We start from the raw sequence: 14,679 nt of genomic DNA, 5'->3' as shown, positions 1-14,679 counted from the left end.
GTCTCAGTTAGTTCTTAATAGCAATGTGAGAATGGACTAATACACACCTGCACTGCCATCCACAACCTTCGCTATATAATTTTACAGTTCCTCCCACCAGGGACAGTGCAATTCCCATCCCTTGACTGCTGGCTAGTCATGTCATCTGCTTTGGGCAATGGAATGTGGGTGGAAGTGACAGTGTGCCAACTTCACACCTAAGCTTTAGGAGGTGCATGTGTTGCCATGTGCCCTCTCACACTTCTGCCCTCATCAAGAGGAGATCTTCCCCAGGCAGCCTGGGACCCACAATAAATAAAATCAGCTCAACCAGAGGCACAGTCCTGCCAAACCTGTGTCTCCAAACCCATATGACGAGCTGACACCACCCTGGATCATTCAATCCTCAGCCTACCTTTCAGCACATCTTTCAGAAAACAATGTTTATTGTTTTTATTTTTTGGGGGGGACAGAGTCTCGCTCTGTCACCCAGGCTGGAGTGTAGTGGTGCCATCTTGGCTCACTGCAAACTCTGCATCCTGGGTTCAAGTGATTCTCCTGCCTCAGCCTCCCAAGCAGCTGGGACTACAGATGCGTGCTGCCATACCCAGCTACCACTGCAACCTCTGCCTCCCAGGTTCAAGCAATTCTCCTGCCTCAGCCTCCCAAGTAGCTGGGATTACAGGCATCCACCACCATGCCTGGCTAATTTTTGTATTTTTAGTAGAGATGGGGTTTCACCATGTTGGCCAGGCTGGTCTCGAACTCCTGACCACAGGTGATCTGCCCGCCTTGGCCTCTCAAAGTGCTGAGATTACAGGCGTGAGCCACTGCATGGCGAATGTTTACTGTTGAACCTCATTGTGATTTTGTTACATTGTGATTGTTTGTTACAAAGTAATAGCTGACTGACACAACAGTGCTCTAAATTTGTGAAAACATTTTTGGGTTTTGCTCTTAGGCTTAGTAGAGGTGAAGTGACTTAACATTCTTGGGGTTTTACTCACATGGTCACATCTCAGATACATTTCATTCATACCATCGGCAACAGGGATTAGTAACTTGATTCCAAATTTTCTCCCTGCTACATTTACATCGGGCACAACTTCGCAGCCTGAAGGACAAAGATCAGGGAAAAAACTGAGTTCTGAGGCATCTGTTAGATAAACATCAGGTGTGTATCTGAAATAAAGACTTTGAATATAAGCCCCTCAGATTTGGTTCCGTTTTGAAAAATGGAGGAGCAAGCTGATAACTTTAATTAATAGATAACTAGATAAATCTTATGAACAATTAGCATAGATAAAGAAAAACGCTTTTCTTTTATGGTTTTCTGAAATCAAAAAGTCAATTTAGTTCATTTTCAGGTTAATGTTGGCTCTCCAAACTCATAGAAAAAATTATGTATATGAACTTTAAATCAAAGCAGAAGGAATTCTCTGATTGCCACAATAATGAGAGTTGAGTGTACTGGTTAATTAAATATTTCAATTAATAGATGGTTATCAGGATGCTCACAGTGACCTTCAGAAATTAGAATAGGCATTAAAGTGACACTGAATTAAATATAACTGTTCTGGAATACAGAAGGCTTTTCAGGATCTTGCAGCACCTCATGTGCTATACTCTTGGAGATGAATTACCACCACGTCATAAACTCTGGACACACTGAGAAAGATGGAACAGCAAAATGCAAATAACCATGTTTACTAGACTGCATTCAAGGCCTATGCTCTGAAGAGCAGCTGCAGCCAGGCTGTCATTTGGAAAACAGTGACATGGTTATGGTGGTTCCTCTAGAAGTAAACCGTGCCTCATTGTGTAGGAACCCTGCCTTTAATCTGCTCCTTTTTTTTTTTTTTTTTTTTTTTGAGATGGAGTCTCACTCTATCACCCAGGCTGGAGTGCAGTGGCATGATCTCGGCTCACTGCAACCTTCGCCTCCCAGGTTCAAGTGATCCTCCTGCCTCAGCCTCCCAAGTAGCTGGGACTACAGGCATGCGCCACTACGCCTGTCTAATTTTTGTAGTTTTAGTAGAGATGGGGTTTCACCATGTTGGCCAGGCTGGTCTTGAACTCCTGACCTCAGATGATCCACCTGCCTCGGCCTTCCAAAGTGCTGGGATTACAGGTTTGAGCCACCGCGTCTGCCCTGACTTATGATGAGCCACAGCAAGATATAGGGTACTCTTACCTCTAAGATTTAGTTTTTCTACTGGTTCTCCTTGTTCAAGTTCCTTATTTTTAAAGTAGGCTATGGATGTGTCTTTAAAGACAAACCAATATTGTTTGAAAGCTTTTAGTAGTAACTTCTTGGGCCTGCAAATTAAAGGATAGTAAATGTTTAAACCACCATCCAGAAATGTAGGCCACATCGCAAATTTCAAGCAGATCAGATGCTCTGGAGGTCCTGTCAAACAAAACACACTTTGTTTTTTCAAAAATAATTTTCAAGTTGCTAATTTCTAATTACTAGAAATGAACTGCCGATATGAGATGTAGGCTTTAACACCAAGGCTCCACCTGGGGCCACACCTGGCTCTGCAACTGTCTACACGTGTGCCCTGGGAAAGATCCTGCATTTACCTGGGCTGCATGCACTGCCTCTGTGTGATGGGGACAGCTGTAGTCTGGGAACCCAGGGCTTTTGTGAGGACAGAATAAGGTCATTTACATGAAGAGCTTATCACAGCGCCTGATGCAACTGAAGTGCTAAACTGTGATGGTGTATGTGAGAAATTGACATGAATCTGGTGACATTTGGAATCTCGGCATACTTTTTGCATTTGAAAAAGCTGTCCGTATGGACAGCCCAAGCTTCAAGTTATCATACACACAAGTCAGATACAAACATGAGCAGCATTTTCTGTAGTTTCCTCTTGACTCTTAAGAGAAACTATGAGAGAATTCTCAGTGAGCCATGGAAATCAGCGATATCTACAGCTAGTCAATATAGACTCTACTGTTATTAAAAAGTTTTGGGGGAAGGTATCCAACAGTGGTATTGGTATCTGTTGGGGCCAGAAAACTTTATACAGTGGACTAGACAAGGTTGGTGGTGCCAATGACAGGCCTAAAGGTTGGGTCATTCAAAATAGGAAATGTGAGAATGAATTAGGGGGAGGATAGGGGTTGGAGATAGGCAGAGAAAAGAAATTATTAGTATGCGGTTCCGTGGAAGAAATCTAGCCTTGGGGGCAGATCAGGGTATCTCATGCCAGAGGGGTGGGTTTCTGCATCAAGAATGAGAGAAGAGAGGAACCTTGGTGTTCCTCTTGGAGAAGAGAGGAACCATTCATACGTAATTTGGGGCAATTTTTTTTAACATGTCAGTACTAGTCTTTCCTTAGCTAAACATATGTTATCCTTCACACAAAGATATGAAAGAAGGTGCACATTAAAAAAAAAAGAAAAAAAAGTATAAGCCGGGTGCAGTGTCATCACCTCAGCACTTTGGGAAGCGGAAGTGAGAGAATTGCCTGAGGTCAGGAGTTCAGGACCAGCCTGGGCAACACAGCAAGATCACATCTGTACAAAAAAAGAAAAATTAGCCAGACGTGATGGTGTGTCTATAGTCCCAGCTTCATGGGAGGATTGCTTAAGCCTGGGAGGTTGAGGCTGCAGTGAGCTATGATCACACTGGGTGACAGAGTGAGGACTTGTTTCTAAAAAATAAATAAATAAAATTTAAAAACCCAACAAAATCCCCTCAGTGTATTACAAAAGAATATTACATACAAGTTATAAAATAATTTCAAAAAACATTTTATGAAGTTAATGTTTCCAGGATTAAGAAAAACACTGTATTAAAATAGCATTTATTTGCTGGGTGCGGTGGCTCATGCCTGTAATCCCAGCACTTTGGGAGGCCGAGGCAGGTGGATCACTTGAGCTCAAGAGTTTGAGACCAGTCTGGCCAACATGATGAAACCCTGGCTCTACTAAAAATACAAAAATTAGCCAGCTGTGGGGGCGTGAGCCTGTAGTCCCAGCTACCCGGGAGGCTGAGGCATGAGGATCACTTGAATCCAGGAGGCGGAGGCTGCAGTGAGCCGAGATTGCGCCACTGCACTCCAGCCTGGGTGACAGAGCAAGACTCCATCTCAAAAAAACCCCAAAAAACAAGTAACAACAATGACAACAAAAAACTAGTATTTATCATGTTGTGGGCTGTAGTTAAGACAGTTCTTTTTTTTTTTTTTTGAGATGGGGTCTTGCTCTGTCACCCAGACTGGAGTGCAGTGGTACGATCTCGGCTCACTGCAGCCTCCTTCTCCTGGGTTCAAGTGATCCTCATGCCTCAGTCTCCTGGGTAGCTGGGACTACAGGCGTATACCACCATGGCCGGCTAATTTTTGTATTTTTAGTAGAGCCGGGGTTTCATCATGTTGGCCAGACTGGTCTTGAACTCCTGAGCTCAAGTGATCCACCTGTCTTGGCCTCCCAAAGTGCTGGGATTACAGGGGTGAGCCTCCATGCCCAAGCAGTTCTAACGAATATATTTAGAAGGTTGTTTAATACTCAGATTCTCCAAAATGAATAGTATTTTCAGAATAATAAAGACACAACCTTTAACCAAAAGATATAGGTAATAAGGTCTTGGTTTAATCTTGGGCAGCTACATATTTCTCTTTAGGCTTAAGAATGAGGCCCTACTTCTCCGTTTTACCTGGACCTTAAGAGTATCAAGCGATCTCAAGTTCCTCCTCCTGTCTCCTGCCTGGAAGTTTGGTTCATCTTTCAGGATGCTTCTGACACATTAACAAAGCTAATCATTGCTGCTGTTCTATGCATCAAAGCCTGGGCAGGGTAGGGGAATGGGGAATGGAGGAGATGCTGGGTGGTGAATGATGTACTTAAGAACGAGCGAGACAGGCTCTCATTAGAAATTTTCTTTTTGTTTTTTTTGAGACAGGGCTTCACTCTGTTGCCCAGGCTAGATGGAGTGCAGTGGTGCAATCTTGGCTCACTGCAACCTCCACTTCCCAGGCTCAAGTGATTCTCCTGCCTCAGCCTCCCCAGTAGCTGGGATAACAGGCGCACACCACTACCACGTGGCTAATTTTTGCAGTTTGAGTAGAGACAGGTTTTAACATGTTGGCCAGGCTGGTCTCGATCTCCTGACCTCAAATGATCCACCCTCCTCGGCCTCCCAAAGTGCTGGGATTACAGGTATGAGCCACCATGCTCAGCCAGAACTTTTAATGTGGATAATATTTAACACAGAAAAGTTCTGTCTCCAAGTTTTAAAAGTGTGCAGATTAAAAAAAAAAAAAACACTGTATTGAGGTGTGATTGTCATATAAAGAGTTGTACATACTGTGTGTATCTTGATGAGTTTGGGAATAAGTATACACTTGTAAAACCATCACCACCATTAAGACCATAGACAGCCAACATGGCTCCAAGTTTCCTCCCACTTCCTTTCTTCTTCTTCTTTTTTGTGATAAGAACACTTAACATAAGATCTACCTGCTTATGCAGTACAGTAGATCTCTAGAATTTACTTATCTTTTAAATTTTTATTATAGGTCGGGCGTGGTGGCTCATGCCTGTAATCCCAGCATTTTGGGAGGCTGAGGCAGGTGGATCACGAGGTCAGGAGATTGAGACCATCCTGGCTAACATGGTGAAACCCTGTCTCTACTAAAAGTACAAAAAATTAGCCAGGTGCAGTGGCGGGCGCCTGTAGGCCCAGCTACTTGGGAGGCTGAGGCAGGAGAATGGTGTGAACCCAGGAGGCGGAGCTTTCAGTGAGACGAGATTGTGCCACTGCACTCCAGCCTGGGCGACAGAGTGAGACTCAAAAAAAAAAAAAAATTTATTATTATGATTTTTTTAGAGACGGGGATCTCACTGTGTTGCCCAGGCTGGTCTTAAACTCCTAGCCTCAAGTGATCCTCTTGCCTTAGCCTCCTGAGTAGCTGGGATTACAGGTGTAAGCCAGTATGCACAGCTCAGAGTTCATTTATCTTGCATAACTGAAACTTTCTACCCTTTAAGCATCCCTTCCCCAGAAGGGATGTAACCACAGAAACATTTCCAAATAACTTTTCAAAAGGCTCTCTTCACAGTCTTAGTGTGTGTACAGAATTAATCTTTCAAAAACCAGTTATGTTCTCACTTATTTTATAGTAACTTTTTCTTAAAGGAGAGATTAATGTGTTTATTATTTTGAAAACATCAAGAGTCTTACTACCGATGGCCACATATCATCACAGAAAGGTCATCAGTTTGAAACACTTATTTTTTATGTATTTTATTTTTTTCTTTTCTATTTCCTTCCTTCCTTCTTCCTTTTTCTTTTCCCTCCCCTCCCCTTCCCCTCCCCTCCCCTCCACTCCCTCCCCTCCCCTTCCCTTTCTTTTCCTTTCTGACAGAGTCTTGCGCTGTTGCCCAGGGTGCAGTGCAGTGGAGTGATCAGGGTCACTGCAGTCTCAAACTCCTAGGCCCAAGTGATTCTCCCACTTCAGCCTCCCAAATAGCTGGGCCTATAGGCGCGGGTCACCACACAAACTTACAGAAGTAGAGAGTTGAATAGTGGTTACTAGGGGCTGGGGTAGGGAAACTGGGCTCAGACCAGTCCTGCCTCAGCCTCCCAAAGTGCTGGGGATTAGAGGCATGAGCCACTGCTCCTGGCCTTATTTTTTTGGAAAAACAAAAATGTATAACCCTCCTTACAGGTGATTTTTCCATGTGAAAACCAGTGATCCTTACTGTGAGGCCAAAGATTTTCATGATCCCTCACCATCTTTTTATTTATTATAAAGATTCTAGTATATTTTAAGACTCTTGTTTCCATAAAATGAATCACTCTGATATCTCCTGTAGCCCCCTGTGTAAGTCTGACTGGAACAGTAACTTGCCTATAAATGACTCAATGAATGGACATTATGTGTGGTCTCTCTCTATAACCTTGTGGCGAAGTCATTTTATTCATTTCAAAGTAGTTTCTCCAACAGTGGTTACCTTACAGTTTTGGCATAAATGATTGTTGATATTAAATATATAATTTACTAGTAGGATTGTATCTTGTCTGGTTCATACCTAGAGGTTTGCAAAAAACAGACTCTTGAAAGATTGATTGAGCATAAAATTTTAGATTGACAGTTCTCTTCTCTTAGCACTTTCTGTGTATCTCCCAGCCTACATTTATTGCCAATGAGAAGTCTGCTGCTCACATCATTGTTGCTCCTCTGTAAGAATTTTGTCTTTTTTTCCTTTGTCTTATTAATGGTTGGCATTACCAAGATGCATATTTATAGTAAATTTATTTTGAGATCTGTGATTCCTAAATTTACAGATTTTTATTTTTAACAAATATGGAAAATTCTCTAGCCTTCTCTTCTGAATGCTTACTTCTCTCATTTTTTCTTCTGGAACTCCTAGCAGATGTTTGTTGGACCTTCTCCTTCTGTTGAAATCACTTCTTTCTGAGTTGTCTCTTCAACTGTGCTTTTTAACTTGATGTTTAATAAACCTCATTAGTTTTAAATTTCTATGATTATATTTTTTAATTCTGGAATTTCTTTTGGTTCCTTTTCAATACTGCCTGTTCTCTTTTATTATAATTTCTACTTTGTAATTTACTTAATGATGCTAAACGTACTCATTTTATGATTTCTTCAGATTTTTCTATTACCTGAAATTATTGAAACTGCTAATCCTCTTGCCTGTCGGGTCTGTGTCTTTCATGGTGGTTTATTAACTCACATGATTAGTAATTTTTATTAGGGGTTTGTTTATTTTTTAGGAGGTTATTGGTTTCCTTTTTTTTTTTCGTTTTTTTGAGGTGGAGTCTCGCTCTGTTGCCCAGGCTGGAGTGCAGTGGTGCGACCTTGGCTCACTGCAAACTCCGCCTCCCGGGTTCACACCATTCTCCTGCCTCAGCCTCCCGAGTAGCTGGGAATGCAGGCTCCCACCACCACGCCCGGCTAATTTTTTTGTATTTTTAGTAGAGACAGGGTTTCACCGTGTTAGCCAGGATGGTCTTGATTTTCTGATTTTGTGGCTCCTCCCCTCTCAGCCTCTCAAAGTGTTGCATTACAGGCGTGAGCCACCGCGCCCGGCCAGGAGGTTACTGTTTTCTATGGAAGGCCCATGCCTGCTTGGTTGTGGATATTCCCCTCTAGGTATTTTTGCAACTACATATGTCAGGGCTTCCTAGGTTTTGTCATCCCAGATCCGTTTCTATTTTATGTTTTCAGGATTCCTTTATTACATAAACACATAAGACACTTAAATTTGTATCTAGGCTGGGCATGGTGGCTCATGCCTGTAATCCCAGGACTTTGGGAAGCCAAGAAGGGCTGACCTTGAGTCCAGGAGTTTGAGACCAACTTGGGCAACATGGTGAAACTCTGTCTCTACAAAAAATACAAAAATTAACCAGACGTGGTGGCACATGCCTGTAGTCCCAGCTACTAAGAGGACTGAGGTGGGAGGATTGCTGGAGCCTGTGAGGTTGAGGCTGCAGTGGGCTGTGATCACGTCACTGCACTCCATCTTGGGTGACAGAGCGAGACTTTGTCTCAAAAAAAAAAAAAAAAAATTATATCTACATCTGTGTGTGACTCAGCCTTGGCTCTGATTTCTCAAGAGATACTTTTCATTTCCACACAGAAGCCCATGCAAGGATGAACTTCCTTACTGCTTTCTTTGGCTAATAGGTAGTTTTTCTGTTTTTCATTCAACAGAAGGGCAGCCTTTGCACATTTCCACCTTTAGGCGGGCACTTCAGTTCTCACTTCCTGCTTTACACAGGACTGAAAGGTTCATCTTCTATCCCTACATGGGAATTACAATCCTAGCCTCAAACCATGACAACCTGTCTCTATGCCCTAAATCCCTCCGTGTGGCTGATGCTACATTTGTAGAACTAGATTCCTGCCTCATTTCCTGTAAGCTGATGTTTCTGTTTCACTTCATGATTAATTCTGTATTTATAATTCTTTTATTTTATCTAGCATGCATATGTATTCATAGCAAGATTAGAGTTTGCATTAGAGCTGATACCCTGTTGCTAGACACTGAAGTCCACTATTTACATAATACAGTTAATAGATTTTTTTCTTTTAAAGAGCTTCACTGTAAAAGAAAAAACTTAAAAATCAAAGGATTAGTCCAGTGCTCTCATATGATGAGGCAAGGAGATCTAGGAAATGAAGGGCCTGTTAGAGGCCCCACCCTACCAGGAATAGAGTTCCACTCTCCAATCTCCCTCCCCTCTTCCCTCCTACGAGCTCTCTCTACTTCCTTCCTTTGTTTCTTCCTTTCATGAACTATATTATATATTCAATGCAACATCTTGAGAACTTAGATAGTATCCACTGGCCAAATATGATGGCAATTTTGAGAGTTTAAGTCACACCAAAAGCCTGTGACAGTTCAGGGTAGCATAGTGACGTGGGTTCAAATCCAGAATTATCACGTTCTTCATCAGAAACGTCTATAGGAAGGCTACAGTCACCATTTGGTTTGTGAAGGGCTTGATTTGCCCTCTACAGAGAATATGGCAACTCATTTTTTTGTGGAACAATTATGAATACTTTATTAAGATGTATTTGTGGATTCAAATTGTTAATTTTTTCCTGTAGCTCTGACTATAACAATATGAGTGAAATGTGGTTACAACCATTTATGCCAGGGAAGTTAAATGAATGACCCTGGCTGGGTATGGTGGCTCACGCCTGTAATCCCAGAACTTTGGGAGGCCGAGGCGGGTGGATTACCTGAGGTCAGGAGTTCAAAACCAGCCTGGCCAACATGGTGAAACCCCGTCTCTACAAAGATACAAAAATTAGCTGGGCATGGTGATGGGCGCCTGTACTCCCAGCTACTCAGGAGGCTGAGGCGGGAGAATCGCTTGAACCCAGGAGGCGGAGTTTGTAGTGAGCTGAGATCGCACCATTGCACTCCAGCTTGGGAGGCAGAGTGAGACTCTGTCTCAAAAAAGGAACAAAAGAAAAAAAAAAAAAAGAATGACCCTATTGTTTGCGACCATATCCTATAATCACAGTAAAAAACCCAAAAACCAAACCTGCAGAAACCCACTGACAAATATTGGTACCTTTGGACACTTGTTTTTCATTTATACCTGCTTCATTGTTCATTCTTTCTAAGTCTTTCTTTGCATCATGTGCTATCAAAAGCAACTTGTGTGTCCTTTAAAGCCAACTGCCCCAGTGAAGTGCCAGTTGGTTAAGAAAAGTCAACAAACCATAAAGGGAAAATAAGGAACTGATAGGACTTCAAAGAGCCTTGTTTCTTTCATACTAACACACCTTGGCATCATCACAGAGGTGGCAGGCTATTATTTCCATGAAAAAAAAAAAAACCAAAACTCCTTCTCTGCCTTTTTAGCAGTTTCACATCAACCTGAGGTGGATGGAGTTTATTAGAAGTACTTAAACAGGTAGATAAACTAAGGTAACTACTCTCTGTAAGCCCAGGATCAAAGTTCTAGAGAGAAATGACTTTTAAACTATAAGAGAGCCTTCAAATGGTATCAGAGTATTGAGCCTCCCAGGTGGATCCTACTAGAAGCTCTAGTATGGCAGATGTATTTGTTATTGCTGACGTGAACCCAGCCATTCACTGAGGGTTCACGCCACCATTCACTGAGCATGTACTATGAACCATGTACCATGCTCAATGCTTCATATGCATTATTTCATCGAATCCTCCCAACAAGCCCAAGGCGGGGGTATATTCCCATTTTATAGACTGGAAAATGGAGGCTCAGAAACATAATATATTGCCCAAGGTCACCTAGCTGGTGTGTGTGGTAGAGCTAGGACTCAACCCATTGTCTGTCTGATGGCAAAGCCCACATTTTACCTTTGAACCATGAACCTGCCTCAGGGATATACAATTTAAACCCCTGTACTCTTTATCTTCAAGACTTTGTTATGAGTAACTCCTTTTCCCCATTAAAGGTTACTTACCTAAATAATTTGAGATTATCTGCAAGTTTAGGGATATCAGTAATGTCCTCCTAAGAAAAAACAAATAATGTTTCAAAAGCAGGAACTTCATAAGTGATGCTGATACTCAACCTGCATTGTCTAATATGGCAGTCCCTTGCTACAGGTGGCTATTTAAATTTGAATTAATTCAAATTAAATAAAATGAAAAACTCAGTTCTTCAGTTACACTTGCCACATTTCCAATAGTTAACTGAGCGTGGGAGTGAGGAGGGCTGGGAGGAGAATGGGGGGCCCTGTTGAGGTCCCCTAGGTGGCTGGCAAAATTGTATTTCTTGATTTCGGTGGTGACTTGGGTGACAATTGAATACTCATTTGTTAAGCTGCACATATGTGTATTTTTCACTTTTCTGTTTGTGTCATAGATTACAAAAATGAAAAGCGAGAGATAAAAAAATGAAAAAATGGATAAAGTACTCCCTATAACTGTCATTCAAATTAAAAATCTAAATTAGAAATGACTACTTTTATATGCAAACAAAAGACTTTTTAATTTTTATATTAGAGTGGGTAACTCCTGCTACACCTAATCACTGATTAAACTTTCAAAGTGAACCTGGTTCAAAGTTCATTCTGTAATGTAGGCTGGTGCCTGTTTTCAAACTGAAAAGCCTATTGTTAGCATCATGTAAAACTATTAAGGGAGGGAGGGCATAACTTTTTATTTATTCTAAAAAGAATTACTTTCCTGTTGTATTTATTCAGTGGAGAAGGTAGACAACAGAGAACTCCAAGTTCATGGGGCCTGTGTCTTCTGTAAGCGTGAGACAGGGAATCTCTGTATCTCTAGGGAATCTTGGCATTTAGTTTGTATTAAGTATTTGCTCCTGAATGAGACCAATTTCTTATTTTAGGACATTTAATGATAAGAGAACATACATTCAATGCAGAATATAGTAACACAATCTAATCCATGATTGTTTACATCCAATTATGGTGGACCCACCTCTCTGATTCAATGTGATTAATAATTATTCCCATGACTGAAGTTAAATAAAAGGGTGGCACCTCATGAGTGAATTAAACAGGAGGGGAATTTTCAGTTATAAAGCTGACATTCACCTTTCATGGATAAGGAGAAAGAGATGACAAAACAGTTATCTTTGTTTTATTGGAGGGTTTTTGTTTATCTCCTGAAGTCAAAAGCATTCAGAAACTTTTTGCAATGTTCCGGAAAAAGGCCACAACTTCTGTCAAGCTTGTCTAGTTGAAATGGATGACAAAGTAAATAGAAATAAGGGTTTTATCTGTAAAGAGTTTTCTTGGCCAGTCACAGTGGCTCATGACTGTAATCTCAACACTTTGGGAGGCTGAGGCAGGAGAGTCACTTGAGCCCTGGAGTTAGAGACCAGCCTGGGGAATATGGCAAACCTTATCTCTACAAAATATACAAAAATTAGCCAGGCCTGGTAGTGTGTGCCTGTAGTCCCAGCTACTCAGGAGGCTGAGATGGGAGGACTGCTTGAGCCCAGGAGGCTGAGGCTGCAGTGAGCCTTGATTGCACTACTGTACTTCAGCTTGTCTCAGAAAAAAGAAAAAAAGAAACAATTTTCTCTATTCTATTCTCACAGCTGCTGCATGCAATAGACAGGGTGGTATTTTCTAGACTTAAGTTTAGGGACCAATTCCACATTCCATGCTAGTGAAGTGGAGCCCTCGGCAGTGGCTCCTTCACACCATGCCAACTTATCCCTAGGAAGAAATACAACACCAAAGTATTGTCTTTAGTAGAAATGAATATATAGTCCCTTACAGAGCTAACCTGTGAAAAGTTAGTTCTTGCTAGGTTGAAGCTTGTTAGGCGAAGAGAATCTTTTTCTTTTTTTCTTTTTTTTCAAAATCAGATGAAATATTCTCTTCTAATAAAGAAAAGTTTATTTATACTTGTCAATCAGTTAGAAGAAAGCCACAGTTCTTGGTGATCGGAAAGAGTTCATACCAAAAGGCTGTCTGCTTTTCCACCTTCTAGGGTTACTTCCAAATTAGAAAGCGCTGCTTCTATTTCGTCAACCTCAGACTCGCTTGTAAAATCCTGTGTTTCAGCAGACAACGACAGTTTGCTAATGTGGTACTAAAATGAAAACAGAAGTTTTAGAAATGTTGTAAACAGAAATGTTATAAATATAAATAATCCATCAGCCATTTTTTTTCTTTGAGGACTATTCCCTTGGAATACTGAACATCTCCTAAGAGGAGATCTCCTTCCCATGTGGTGAAAATGACATTTTAACCTGAATCATTCTGAGGTCCATGGTTAGTCATGTTACAACTGGTTCTTTCTCATCACTGACTGCTTACGGTAGGGAAGAGATAATAATTGCAAGACCAGTGTCTTACATAGGATGTGAGCGTGTGTCGATTATGAGGAACATTTTAAATTAAAAATTTGTTCTGGTCTGAAGAAGAAAGCAAAATAAAAAATACAGAAAAAAATTGCTCTCCTTATTTTCAGATATTTCTTCAAAGAAAAAAAACTGGTATGAAGCATATGAAACTTTAAGCAGAACAAACTTGGTTTGTCTCCTTCCAGAGAAAAGGTACTGAAGTTCCCATACCTGTAGAGCTGCAAAGATCAACATTTCTTCCTCTGTGCAATCAATTTCTTCTAAGAGAATGGCCCATCTGGCTTGTTCGTAGAGTTGGTTTATTCGGACAGCATCGTACTAGAGATAAAAACAGAGGTGTGTGTGTAATGAGGTATATTTACATCCCACAATACAAAAATTCTGAAACAACTGAGGCCATTCTCTGTTAATCAGATGTAGCAAACTTCAGCTCAGGTAAATGAAAGGAATAGTCCTATTGTGCCAAATACTCAGCCTTTAAAAAAAAAATTTTTTTTTAATTTTTTATTTTTTTTGAGACAGGGTCTTACTCTGTCGCCTAGGCTGGAATGTAGTGGTGCAATCTTGGCTCACTGCAACATCTGCCTCCTGGGTTCATGTAATTCTTGTGCCTCAGCCTCCCAAGTAGCTGGGACTACAGGTGTGTGCCACCACACCTGGCTAATGTTTGTATTTTTTTGTAGAGAAAAGGTTTCGCCATGGTGCCCAGGCTGGTCTCGAACTCCTGTGCTCAAACAATCTACCCATCTCAGTCCCACAAAGTGCTGGGATTACCGGTGTGAGCCACTGCGCCTGGCCCTCCAGCCCATTTTACTTCTGAATTCAGAACTGACTTTCTTCAAACATTTTCCAGAGCTGCTGCTGCTGCTTCTTCACAACCTAACTTTGATTCCATTATTTTCTCTCTCTTTTATCTACATATTGGTAGTAATAGATAGTAAAAATGGTTCATAAGATAAACAGTGTAATAGATAAACAGTGTAACAGAAGGGATCCCCATGCTGATCCGCAAGCCCAGTGCAATCCCAAGCAGAATCTGATGGGAATTTTTAAAAGAAACTTTATACAAGCTGATTCTCAAGTTAAGTTGGAAGACACAATGTTCAAATATTGCCAAAAAACTGAAAAAGAACAATGTTGAGTAAAGCACTTGTCCTTCCAGACATTAAAACCTATTATAAAGTTGCAGTAATTAAAATGGTATGGTACTAGTGTAGCGATTGGTGAAGTGTCAATAAAACCTTATCTAGAAACAGACTTATGTATGTATATAAATTTAATATAAAATATTAATTTTATATTAAAATATAAAAATGACACTTTATAACAGCAGCGGAAGGAAGAATTCAACACTATAAACAGTGTTGAAA

The 14,679-nt window shown here is 41.0% G+C and overlaps 1 protein-coding gene across 2 annotated transcripts in view; it reads right to left on the bottom strand.

Moving 5' to 3' along the window:
* FERMT1 (fermitin family member 1) overlaps nt 1-14,679 on the bottom strand; it is a 53,296-nt gene that overhangs the window by 11,002 nt on the left and 27,615 nt on the right. For both annotated transcript variants that reach the window (XM_033185652.1, XM_033185653.1), the window contains exons 7-11: nt 13,520-13,627; nt 12,904-13,035; nt 10,926-10,975; nt 2,174-2,298; nt 987-1,093 (exon numbers count right to left, since the gene is read on the bottom strand). In XM_033185652.1, coding sequence (XP_033041543.1) covers nt 987-1,093; nt 2,174-2,298; nt 10,926-10,975; nt 12,904-13,035; nt 13,520-13,627 — 522 coding nt within the window. The remainder of the gene's footprint in view (nt 1-986; nt 1,094-2,173; nt 2,299-10,925; nt 10,976-12,903; nt 13,036-13,519; nt 13,628-14,679) is intronic.

The sequence above is a fragment of the Trachypithecus francoisi genome, unplaced genomic scaffold, assembly GCF_009764315.1.
Source record: "Trachypithecus francoisi isolate TF-2019V2 unplaced genomic scaffold, Tfra_2.0 Lachesis_group21, whole genome shotgun sequence".
NCBI classification, from domain to species: domain Eukaryota; kingdom Metazoa; phylum Chordata; class Mammalia; order Primates; family Cercopithecidae; genus Trachypithecus; species Trachypithecus francoisi.
Note: the sequence above shows the minus strand (reverse complement) of the source record. Positions and strands in the feature narration are given on the sequence as shown.